The sequence below is a fragment of the Pongo pygmaeus genome, chromosome 1 (assembly GCF_028885625.2).
Source record: "Pongo pygmaeus isolate AG05252 chromosome 1, NHGRI_mPonPyg2-v2.0_pri, whole genome shotgun sequence".
Lineage (NCBI taxonomy): Eukaryota > Metazoa > Chordata > Mammalia > Primates > Hominidae > Pongo > Pongo pygmaeus.
Genome location: NC_072373.2, coordinates 94,981,739 through 94,994,704, shown reverse-complemented (window position 1 = coordinate 94,994,704; position 12,966 = coordinate 94,981,739). Strand labels below are relative to the sequence as shown.

Below are 12,966 nucleotides of genomic sequence, written 5' to 3'. Positions count from 1 at the left end.
GTGAGCTGAGATCACGCCACTGCACTCCAGCCTGGGAGACAGAGGGAGACTCCGTCTCAAAAAAAAAAAAAAGGATTTAAACGAACGAAGGCACACACAAGACTCTAAATCTCATTCATTTTCTGTTTCTGTATTCCGCCCACCCATTATGGTTTATATATCTTTATGCAACTTCTTGAAGAAAAATCAAAGAGCCTATTTAACTGTACCCTCCAAAGGAAGTGTTGTACATATATACCTTAAAGCCTATGCTTTAGAGAAATCAAAGCATGACAGTACCTATTGAGGCAGTCATCAACACAGCCCTTCCTGGTGTCATCATCTGGCTTCTTACAGTTACAGGTGGTAGCTTCGTAACCAGAAAGGGGTTTGACATCAACGTAGACATCTTGAAAAGAAAGCAAAGAACAGTTTGTGAACGTACAGGATAATTTTTCAAGTGCTAGGCTCAGAAGAACATTAATGTATAGAGGCAGAAAAAATAGCTCCTAAGTTACTCACTTGAACGAATTTTCTTATATAGTGGGACATCTGGCTTTTTGTATAGCTAGAAGAAAAGAAGAAAAATCTTGATACAGCATTTAACTTCAAATGCCAGACGGCAGCATCAATCACTAAAAATACAGGAAATTTTCTATGTGCTCTGCTCATCTGGAAATATTTACAAGACATTTTGGGTTGGATACATTTGAGGGAAACTCTTGGTGTGATCTCTTTTTACTATGAAATAAAAGGTGAGAGAATAAGATTCAACAGAAGAAGCACTAAATAGTTTATACAAGTGGAATTACATGTTTCTTCAGCATGTTGTTGGATAGACTTAAATGAAAATCACACTGGAGACAAAAGCTATTCATTTGGACAAATTAAGATTCTATTTGCTTTTATCAAAAGAAAGGAAAACAACATGCATAGGGCTTATTTAGATGTCTGGGTGGGTACATGAAATTAAAAAGATGAGTACCCTGGCTTTTCAGGTTGAGAATTGTAGGAAAACATTTCAAATTTTAATTAAGGCAATTAATTTAGTGAATAAAGGAGAGAGGGCAGGCAGGCAAAATGCAGCTCTCATATTATAATCAAGAAGACATTAGAAAGAAAAAAAAAAAGAATGCATTAGAAGAGAGGCAATCTTCCAGCATTTTGCCATAAGGGACTGTACAAAACAAACAGCAACTTGCACAAAGCTAGACTGTTTATTAATATATTGGAATAATCCCACCATCATTTTCCAGTCAGTATGTTCAAAGCATTCTCTCCTTCATTGTTAAAAACTCTGAGACAAATACCTAACATATTAATACTCTCAGAATTCAAGAGAGGCCACTGGAGAAGACAATGCAGAGGGGAATGTCAATTTTGGCTTTCCAAAATAAACCTTTGGTGGCATTTTGGCAGAACTCAGGAAATCTATTCACCTCAATTGCATGACTATTTCTATTTCCCAATGGTTGTTCTCAATATGAGACCTGGGGGCTATAAGCTAATACAAAAATCACTAAGGGAAACTTTTCAATTTGGGAAGCAAGAGAAAAAAAACGACATCTTCCTATTTTTAGTTACCAATATATTTAAAGATCTTTTAAAAGTGCAAGAGTGTTAAACATTTCCCTGCTTCCTTTGATAGAAGACTCTCTTTTGCATGTGAAAAATAAATTTCAAACTGATAGGAAGGAGCCAACAAAAATAAAGTCTGAAATTTCTCAGTGCTGCTGGCAGTACATCTAAATTCTCCTGAGACCTGCATCAAATAGAATTCTTACAGAACAAAATCTTTGCTACCAAAATAAAAGTCCAGAATAACAACAGAAGGTTGCCTAGGAAAGCAGGAACTTACTGCTATTTTGCAGTAAGAGTAAAGGCAAATGGGTCACATTAAAGATGGATGCAAATTCATTTTTCTTAGTTCTAACCTTCACAGGGACACTTCTGAAAACCTCCTAAGATGAAAACATAACAAGTGGAAAGAAAAACACTTGCATTTCCACCCCTCCCCCTTTACCACTTAAGAATGAAACCTGGTAAAACAGGCTCTCTGTACCTGATTGTGTTTCCACTGCCAAAGGATATCATAAGGAAGCTGGAAGTCAATTCTCTTTTGTCTTAGATACTTTCCTGAAACAAAAACACTATCAATTTCAATACCTATTCTGATATTTGCTTATACAAAGGTGTCAAACAGCTACAAGAACTAATACGTACTGACTACAAAGATAAAGATTTAATTCTTTAAGGATTTTTCCATCACCAATTTTTAATTTTAGCTCCTTTCCCACCATACTCCACATGATATATGCCAAAGATATATTTTAAGTATAATAGTCTACATAAAACAACAAATAGAGCAAAACTACAACCAAAAACACACAGGTCATTATGAAGCTTATTAAATATTTTATTATTATTAAAAATTATTAAGGGTAGAGCATCTGGCACCTGCTCTCCTTCATTATTACACATAACCTAAGGTTGATTATAAAAAGGAGAAATTCTTGTGTTTAAATAACTCGAGAAGTTTTCCGGGCAAATTTATGATCTTTTAACATTTTTTCCTACCTATTGAAATAGTATTTTTGTTGATTTTTTTGTTTTTGTGTTATATAAAATTATTCAGCCTTAAAAAGAATGAAATTCTTTTTTTTTTTTTTGAGACGAGGTTTCGCTCTTGCTGCCCAGGCTAGAGTGCAATGGTGCCATCTTGGCTCACTGTAACCTCCGCCTCCTGGGTTTAAGCGATTCTCCTGCCTCAGCTTCCTGAGTAGCTGGGATTACAGGCATGTGCTACCACCACCAGCTAATTTTGTTTTTTTTTTTTTTTTTTTTTTAGTAGAGACAGGGTTTCTCTATGTTGGTCAGGCTGGTCTTGAACTCTCGACCTAAGGTGGTCTGCCTGCCGCAGCCTCCCAAAGTCCTGGGATTACAGGCATGAGCCACCGCACCTGGCCAAAAGAATGAAATTCTTATACATATAGTCAGGTGCCAATGTTTTAGTCAACAATGGACTGCATATATGATGGTGGACCCAGAAGGTAATAAGGGAGTTGAAAAATTCCTCCTAGCTGTCGTAACTTTGCAGTGCAAAGTGTTAATCACGTGTTTGTGGTGATGCTAGTGTAAACAAACCTATAGCGCTACCAGTTGAATACAAGCATAGCAGACATAATTAGGTATAATACCTAATACTTGGTAAAATGTCTTTGTTACTGGTTTATATAATTAATATACTATACTTTTCATCATTATTTTAGAGTATACTCCTGCTTATTAAAAAACATCCTTGGCTGGGTGCGGTGGCTCATGCCTGTAATCCCAGCACTTCGGGAGGCTGAGGCAGGTAGATCCCGAGGTCAGGCGTTGGAGACAAGGCTGGCTAACATAGTGAAACCCCGTCTGTATTAAAAATACAAAAAATTAGTCGGGTGTGGTGGTGGGCACCTGTAATCCCAGCTACTCAGGAGGCTGAGGCAGGAGAATTGCTTGAACCTGGGAGGCAGAGGTCGCAGTGAGCCAAGATTGCACCACTGCACTCCAGCCTGGACAATAGTGCGAGACTCCGTCTCAAAAAAAACCAAAAATCAAACAAACAAAAAAACCACCCTTGGCTAGGCGCAATGGTTCATGCCTGTAATCCCAACACTTTGGGAGGCTGAGGCAGGCAGATCACTTGAGGTCAGGAGTTCAAGACCAGCCTGGCCAACATGGTGAAACCCCAACTCTACTAAAAGTACAAAAATTAGCTAGGTGTGATGGCACACGCCTGTAATCCCAGGTACTTGGGAGGCTGAAATAGGAGAATCGCTTGAATTTGGGAGGCGGAGGTGGAGGTGGAGGTTGCAGTGTGCCAAGATCACATACTGCACTCCAGCCCAGGCAACAGAGTGAGACATGGTCTCAAAAAAAAGGAAAACAAAACAAAACAAAACAAAAAAACAGCCTTGCCAGGAGTGCTAGCCCACACCTGTAATCCCAGCACTTTGGGAGGCTGAGGTGGGTGGATCACTTGAGGTCAGGAGTTCGAGAACAGCCTGGCCAAAGTGGTGAAAGCCTGTCTCTGCTAAAACTACAAAAATTAGCTGGGTGTGGTGGCACACACCTGTAGTCCCAGCTACTCAGGAGGCTGAGGCAGGAGAATCGTTTGAACTGGGAGGCGGAGGTTGCAGTGAGCCCAGATCGTGCCATTACACTCCAGCAGGCAACGACACAGACTCTGTCTCAACCAGAGTTGGGCGTGGTGGTTCATGCCTGTAATCCCAGCACTTTGGGAGGCCAAGGTGGGCAGATCATGAGGTCAGGAGATCAAGACCATCCTGGTTAACATGGTGAAACCCTGTCTCTACTAAAAATACAAAAAATTAGCTGGGTGTGGTGGCGGGCACCTGTAGTCCCAGCTACTCGGGAGGCTGAGGCAGGAGAACGGTGTGAACCCAGGAGACGGAGCTTGCAGTGAGCCGAGATCTTGCCACTGCACTCCAGCCTGGGCGACAGAACAAGACTCTGTCTCAAAAAAAAAAAAAAAAAAAAAAAACCCCAAACCAAACCAAACCAAAAAAACAGTCTCAGGCAGATTCTTCAGGAGATATTCCAGAAGACATTATTACCATATCAGATGACAGCTCCATGAGTGTATGAGTGTTACCGCCCCTGAAGACCTTTCAGTAGAACAAGACATAGAGCGAGAAAACAGTGATATTGATGATCTTGCCCCTGAGTAGGCCTAGGCTAATGTGGGTTTGTGTCTTAGCTCTTTCTTTTTTGTTTTTTTTAAGACAGTGTCTCACTCTGTCATCCAGGCTGGAGTACAATAGCAGGATCATGGCTCACTGCTGCCTCAACCTCCCAGACTAAAGCGATCCTCTCACTTCTACCTGCCAAGTTGCTGGCACTACAGGCACGTGCCACCATGCCTGGCTGATTTTTTATTTTTTGTAGACAGGGTCTTGCCATGTTGCCCAGGCTGGTCTCAAACTCCTAGGCTCAAGCGATCTGCCTGCCCTGGCCTCCCAAAGTGTTGGGATTACAGGCGTGAGCCGCCATGCCTGGCCCTCTTTTCGCTTTTAACTAAAAAAGTTTAAAAAGAAGAAAAAATGTTAAAAATAAAGCTTATAAAATAAGCACATAAATAAAATATTTTCTTGTACAGCTGTACAATGTGTTCATGTTTAAAGCTAAGTTATTATGAGTCAAAGTGTTAAAAAATTAAAAGTTTATAAAGTAAAAAAGCTACAGAAAGCTAAGATTAACTTACTATTGAGGAACAAAAAATAAAAATTTAGTGTAGCCTAAGTGTGCAGTGTTTATAAAATCTACAGTAGTTTAACAGTGATGTCCTAGGCCTTCACATTCACTCTCCACTCAATCACTGACCCACTGAGAGGAACTTACAGTCCTGTAAGCTCCATTCAGGTAAGTGCCCCAGAGTGGGCTGCCATTTTTTATCCTTTATATTGTATTTTTACTGTACCTTTTCTACATTTAGATATGTAAATACTTACCACTGTGTCACAATTGACTACTGTATTCAGTATACTAACATGATATACAGGTTTGTAGCTTAGGAGCAAGAGGCTATACCATACAGCCTGGTTAGTACATTCTATGTTTGCATAATTATAAGATTGCCTAACAATGCATTTCTCAGAATGTATCCCCATGGTTAAGCAACACATGATGGTACTACAACATGGATGAACCTTAAAGACATTATGCTAAGTGAATTAAGGCAGACACAAAAGAACAGGTATTATACAACCCCACTTTCAAAGAAATAGACAGTGATTACCAGAGGCTGAGGGGAACAGAGAATGGAGATTACAGTTTAATGGGTACAAAGTTATAGTAGGGGATGGATAGCAGTTATGGTCGTACAACAATGTGAATGTACTTAATGACACCGAATTGTCCACTTAAAAATGATCAAAATGCAAACTGTGCTTTGTATATTTTACTGGAAGTTAAAAAAATGTAATATATCAAAAACCATAGTCTATTTTAAAAGAGTAAATTGGATGGTCTGTGAATTGTATCTTAATAAAGTTGCTAAAACAATACAGCAGTGTTAAAATTTTTGCTTCAATGATTAAACATAACTTAGAAAAAACTCAAGAGAAGGAAAGCCTATTGTATATATCCATGTTTTTGCTTACTGTATTCTTCCTTCCTAATGTTCCAAAGTGTCTTTTTTTAAAATTGTTTCCTTTCTGTTCACAGAACTTCCTTTACTCATAGGGTACACCTGCTGGCAACAAACTCTCTTAGTTTTCCTTAATCTAAGAATGCCTTCATTTCTTCTTAATTCCTGACAGATATTTTCATTGGTTAGAAGATTCGGAGTTGACAATTCTTTGCTTTTAGGATGTGAAAAATGTTGTATCATTTCCATTTGCCCTCCATAGATTCAGATGAGAAATCTACTGTCATTTGAATTGTTTTATCCTTATAGGTAAGGGTAATTTCTCTGTCATTGCTTTAAAATTGGTGTGGTTTTTTTTTGTTTTTTATTTTTTCTGAGATTCGTTCTCCTGAGTAGTTGGGATGACAAGCATGTGCCAACCATGCCTGGCTAATTTTTTTTGTATTTTTTGTAGAGACAGGGTGTTACCATGTTGCCCAGGGTGGTCTCAAACTTCTGAGCTCAAGCAATCAGACTCCCAAAGTATTTGGTATTACAGGAGCAACCTATCTTGCCCAGCCTAAAATTGTTTTGTTAGTGTTCTGAAATGTGATTATGTGTCTCAGCATATATTTGTTTGAGTTTATCCTGTTTGGAGTCTGCTAATCTTCTTGAATACAGAGATTTCTGTCTCCTGCCAAATTTGGTAAGTTTCCAGTCGTTATTTACTAAGGTGCTTTTCATCTATGCCCTTTTTTTCCCCTCCTTCCATGACTCCGATAACACAAATTTGCTTTTTTTGTCATATTCTCACAAGCTCCTCAGTCTTTTTGTTTTTAATTCTATTTTCTATGTTGTTGTATACACTGAGTAATAGGTATTATTCTATCTTCTAGTGTATAGATTATTTCCTCTGTCCCATTCATTCTGCTGTTAAGTCTATCTCTGAATGCATTTTTTTTTTCTGGTTCAATTTCTCTCATAAAATCTCTGAACTTTTTATTTCAATTACTGAGTCAGTTATAAAAATTCTAATTAAAAAAAATTATTGGCCAGGTGCAGCGGCTCACGCCTGTAATCCCAGCACTTTGGGAGGTGAGGTGGGCGGATCACTTGAGGTCAGGAGTTCGAGACCGTCTGGCCAACGTGGTAAAACCCCGTCTTTACTAAAAATACAAAAATTAGCTGGGTGTGGTGGCACATGCCTGTAACTCCAGCTACTCGGGAGGCTGAGGTAGGAGAAATCACTTGAACCTGGGAGGTGGAAGCTACAGTGGGCAGAGATTGCGCCACTGCACTCCAGACTGGGCAACAGAGCAAGACCCTGTCTCAAAAAATTAAAATAAGTAAATAAATAAAATAAAAAATGAAAAATTATCTTCTTCTATTTCTTGATTTGTTTCAAGCATGTTCACAATTGCTCACTAAGGCATTTTTATCAAGACTGCTTTAAAAATCTGCCAGATAATTCTAACGTCTTGGTGTGGACATATATCATCTTCCCAAAGTGCTGGGATTTCAAGGCATGAGCCACCATGCTTGGCAAGTAACATGTGATTTTAAATTCAAAGCTAAACACTTTTCTAGTAGTGTAAGGTTCTAGATTTTATGAAATTTGTATTTTAACTGGCTTTTTCTGAAACTGCTCCAGCAGAAAAGGGATAAAGCTGCCTCATTACTGCCAGCTGTAAGTAAAAGTCCAAGTTGCCTACTAGGCCTCCACTGAAACCTGAGTGTTGGGGGATAGGAAAGCTCCCCATTACTGCTAGGGAATGGTTAGAATTCCAATTCCCCAAGGGGTCTCCACTGACATTGTGGTGGGGTAGTTATGTTACTGCTAGGTGTTGGTAAAAGTCTGACTTAGCTAGACCTCTTCCGACACCATGGCAGTGGAGGGAGAGACATATGATTGTTGGCCACATATATGTCTTTCGAGAAGTGTCTGTTCACGTCCCTTGCCCATTTTTTTTTTTTTTTTTTTTCTTTTCCGGAGATGGAGTCTCACTCTGTCACCCAGGCTGGAGTGCAGTGGTGTAATCTCAGCTCACCGCAACCTGTGCCTCCTGAGTTCAAGCAATTCTCCTGCCTCAGCCTCCCGAGTAGCTGGGATTACAGGAGCCCACCACCATGCCCAGCTAATTTTTTTGTATTTTAAGTAGAGACAGGGTTTCACCATGTTCGCCAATGGTCTCGAACTCCTGACCTCAGGTGATCTGCCTGCCTTGGCCTCCCAAAGTGCTGGGTTTACAGATGTGAGCCACTGCGCCTGGCCAAGAGTCTTAAAAAAAATTTTATTGTTATTATTGTTGCTTTGAGACGGAGTCTTACTTTTTTGCCCAGGCTGGAGTGGAGTGGCATGATCTCGGCTCACTGCAACCTCTGCTACCCGGAGTTCAAGCAATTCTGTCTCAGCTTCCTGAACAGCTGGTATTACAGGCACGCACCACCATGCCCAGCTAATTTTTTCTATTTTTTTTTTTAGTAGAGACGGGGTTTCACCATGTTGGCCAGGCTGGTCTCAAACTCCTGACCTCAAGTGATCGGCCTGCCTCGGTCTCCCAAAGTGCTGGGATTACAGGTGTGAGCCACCACGCCAGGCCTTGCTCACTTCTTAATGAGTTTTTTTCTTGTATACTGCCCACTTCTTAATGGGTTTTTTTCTTGTATACTTAAGTTCCTTATAGATGCTGGATATTAGATCTTTGTCAGATGCAGTGTGCAAAATTTTTCTCCCATTCTATAGGTTGTTTTCTCTGTTCATAGTTTATTTTGCTGTGCAGAAGTTCTTAGACACTATCCATTTTTGCTTTTGTTACAATTGCTTTTGGCGTCGTCATGAAGTCTTTGCCTGTGCCTATGTCCTGAATGGTACTGACTGGATTGTCTTTCAGGTTTTTATAGTTTTGGGTTTTACATTTAAGTCTTTTTTTTTTTTTGAGACAGAGTTTTGCTGTGTTGCCCAGGCTGGAGTGCAGTGATCTCAGCTCAATGCAACCTCCACCTCCAGGGTTCAAGTGATTCTCATGCCTCAGCCTCTCAAGTAGCTGGGATTATAGGCATGTGCCACCACACCCACCTAATTTTTGCATTTTTATTAGAGATGGGGTTTTGCCATGTTGGCCAGGCTGGTCTCAAACTGCTGGCCTCAAGTGATCCACGTGCCTCAGCCTCCCAAAGTGCTGGGATTACAGGCGTGAGCCACCATGCCTGGCCTACACTGAAGTTTTTAATCCATCTTGAGTTTGTTTTTGTATATGCTGTAAGGAAGGGGTCCAGTTTCAACCTTCTGCATATGGCTAACCAGTTATTCCAGCACCATTTACTGAATAGGGAATCCTTTCCCAATTGCTTGTTTTTGTCAGGTTTGTCAAAGATCACGTAGTTGTAGGTGTGCAGTCTTATTTCTGGGTTCTCTATTCTGTTTCACTGGCCTATGTGACTGCTCTTGTATCAGTACCATGCTGTTTTGATTACTGTAGCCCTGTAGTATAGTTTGAAGTCAGGTAGCATGATGCCTTCAGCTTTGTTCTTTTTTTTTGTGTAGGATTGCCACGGCTATTTAGGCTCTTTTTGGGTTCCATATGAATGTTAAAATAGTTTTTTTCTAGCTCTATGAACAATTTCAATGGTAGTTTAATGGGAATAGCATTGAATCTATAAATTGCTTTGGGCAGTATGGCCATTTTAAAGGTATTTACTCTTCCAATCCATAAGCGTGGAATATTTTTCCATTTGTGTCTTCGCTGATTTCTTTGAGCAGTGGTTTGTAGTTCTCCTTATAGAGATCCTTCGCTTCCCTAGTTAGCTGTATTCCTAGGTATTTTATTCCTTTTGTGGCAATTGTGAATGAGAGTTCAATCATGATTTGGCTCTTGGCTTAACTGTTATTGGTGTATACGAATGCTAGTGATTTTTGTACATTGATTTTATATCCTGAGACTTTGCTAAAGTTGTTTATCAGCTTAAGGAACTTTTGCTTAAGCAAACACTCCCCAGTGGGTGTTTGCTGGTGTAAGTTTGAGAGAGGTGTGAGAGTTGATTAGACAAAATGGAATCATTCATACCATATCCAACTAAAATGGAGTCAGGAGGCCATGGGGGAGGGCACTAAGGTCCCTGATCCAGGAACTGATTTTGCACTTCAACAGAAAATTCACAAAGATCTAACTATAACTAAGACTATGTCTTATATAGTAACTGCTGCCACTCACCAATGACGACTGTACCAGTGACCTTTTTCTTTTCTTTGTTTTTGAGGCAGGATCTCACTCTGTCTTTCAGGCTGGAGTGCACTGGTGCAATCTCAGCTCATTGCAGCCTCAACCTCCCAGGCTCAGGTGATCCTCCTGCCTCAGGCTCCTAAGTAGCTGGACCACAGGTGCATGTCACCATACCTGGCTAAATTTTTCTTTTCTTTTTAAATTTTTCTATACACGGGTTTTCATCATGTTGTCCAGGCTGGTCTCAAATTCCTGAGCTCAAGCAATCCAACAGCCTCAGCCTCAGCCTCAGCCTCCCAAAGTGCTGGGATTATAGGCTTGAGCCACTGTGCCTGGCTGACCTTCTTCCAACCTTCCTCTTTTGCTCAATACAACCCCAGCCTTTCTCTTTGTTTTTCAGACATACTTACGGACTACCCTGGTCTATGTGTCCTGAATTGCGATTCTTTTTTTTTTTTTTCATAGAAAACAGGGACTTGATCCGACACCCAGGCTGGAGTGCGCTGGTGCAATCATAGCTCAATGCAGCCTCAATCTCCTGGGCTCAAGTGATCCTCCTGCCTCAGCCTCCTGAGTAGGCATGTACCACCGCACCTGGCAAATGTTGTTATTGCTTTATAGGGAGAGGTTCTCACTACATTGCCTACGCTGGTCTCAAACTCCTGGCCTCAAGCAATCTTCTCTCCTCGGCCTCCCAAAGTGCTGGGATTACAGGCATGAGCCACCATGCCTGGACTAATTCTTTTTTTTTTGAGACAGAGTCTTGCTCTGTCACCCAGGCTGGAGTACAATGGTGTGATCCTGGCTCATTGCAACCTCCACCTCCTGAGTTCAAGTGATCCTCCTTTCTCAGTCTCCTGAGTCACTGGGATTACAGGCATCCACTATCACTCCTGGCTAATTTTTTTTCTATTTTTAGTAGAGACCATGTTGCCCAGGCTGGTCTCGAACTTCTGACCTCAGGTGATCTACCTGCCTCAGCCTCCCAAAGTGTTGGGATTACAGGTGTGAGCCACCATGCCAAGCCTAATTATTGTATATTATTCCCAAATAAACCCTTTATTTGGAGATATATATTTATATTATCTGAATATATGTTTATTTAAGACTTTAAAAAAGAGGGTAGGCACGGTGGCTCATGCCTGTAATCCCAGCACTTCGGAAGGACAAGGTGGGTGGATCACTTGAGGTTAGGAGTCTGAGACCAGCCTGGCCAACATGATGAAACCCCGTCTCTACTAAAAATACAAAAATTAGCTGGGCATGGTGGCGCATGCCTGCAGTCCCAGATACTCAGGAGGCTGAGGTGCAAGAATTGCTTGAACCTGGGAGAAGGAGAATGCAGAGAGCCAAGATCACGCTACTGCACTCCAGCCTGGGCAACAGAGCAAGACTCCATCTCAAAAGAAAACAAAAACAAAAACAAAACACACATCTATGTGCAGGTTTTTCTTTTCAATAGATATGTTTTCAAATTATTTGAGAAAATACCAAGGAGCATGACTGCCACATCAAATGTTCAGAGTATATTAAGTTTTATAAGAATACAATTGATTTTTTAATACTGATGATTTTCCAGTAACCTTGCTGCTACTACTACCAGTAGCTTTTTTTTTTTTTTGGTGTGGATCTCTTTGGATTTTTTTTTTATATAAACAATCATGTCATCTATAAACAGAAACAGTTTCATTTCTTCCTTCCTGATCATTATGATGACTCTTACTCATCTTCTTGACTTAATACACTGCCTAGAACATCCATGTAATGCTGAGTCAGAGTGGACAACTCTATCTTCTTTCCAATCTTAGGAGGAAACACTCAACATTTCACCATTAAGAATGATATTAGGCCGGGTGTGGTGGCTTACCAGTATCCAAAATAAAAAAAGTTGATCTCACTATAGGTTCTAGACTCATTAAGAGACTAATAAGGGAATGTTATAAATAATGTTATGCCAATATCTTTAATAATTTAGATAAAATGGACAAATTCCTTTAGAAATACAATGTATCAAAACTGAGTCAAGATGAACATCTGAATAGTCTAGATCTTTTAAATAAATTGAGTACCTTACCATATTATTCACATAAAAAATTTCAGTTCTAAATGGCTTCCCTAGTGAAGTCTGGTATATACTTGAGAAAGAAGTAATACCAGTCTTCCAGAAAACAGAGGAGGAAAATAATTTTCCAACTCATTTAATGAGGCTAGTGTATGCCTAATACAAAACCTGACAAAGACTTTAAAAGAAAAAACAACTATAGAACAAATTAATTCTAAAGACTTCTGCAGAAAGCTCTCAGAATTAAAAAGGAATTTCCTTATCTTATTAAAGATATCTGTAGTTAATATCATTCTTTTTTTCCCCACCTTTTCTTCTTTCTTTTTTTTGAGACGGAGTCTCGCTCTGTCACCCAGGCTGCAGTACAGTGGCGTGATCTCGGCTCACTGCAAACTCTACCTCCCGGGTTCACACCATTCTCCTGCCTCAGCCTCCTGAGTAGCTGGGACTACACGAGCCCGCCACCACGCCCGGCTAATTTTTTTTTTTTGTATTTTTAGTAGAGACGGGGTTTCACCATGTTAGCCAGGAAGGTTTCGATCTCCTGACCTCATGATCCGCCCGCCTCGGCTTCC

General features: G+C 40.3%; 1 protein-coding gene across 10 annotated transcripts in view; it reads right to left on the bottom strand.

Moving 5' to 3' along the window:
- Positions 1-12,966, bottom strand: part of ASH1L (ASH1 like histone lysine methyltransferase) — a 224,159-nt gene that overhangs the window by 43,312 nt on the left and 167,881 nt on the right. For all 10 annotated transcript variants that reach the window (XM_063655579.1, XM_063655645.1, XM_063655399.1 and 7 more), the window contains 3 exons: positions 2,042-2,115; positions 502-547; positions 280-388 (listed from right to left, as the gene is read on the bottom strand). In XM_063655579.1, coding sequence (XP_063511649.1) covers positions 280-388; positions 502-547; positions 2,042-2,115 — 229 coding nt within the window. The remainder of the gene's footprint in view (positions 1-279; positions 389-501; positions 548-2,041; positions 2,116-12,966) is intronic.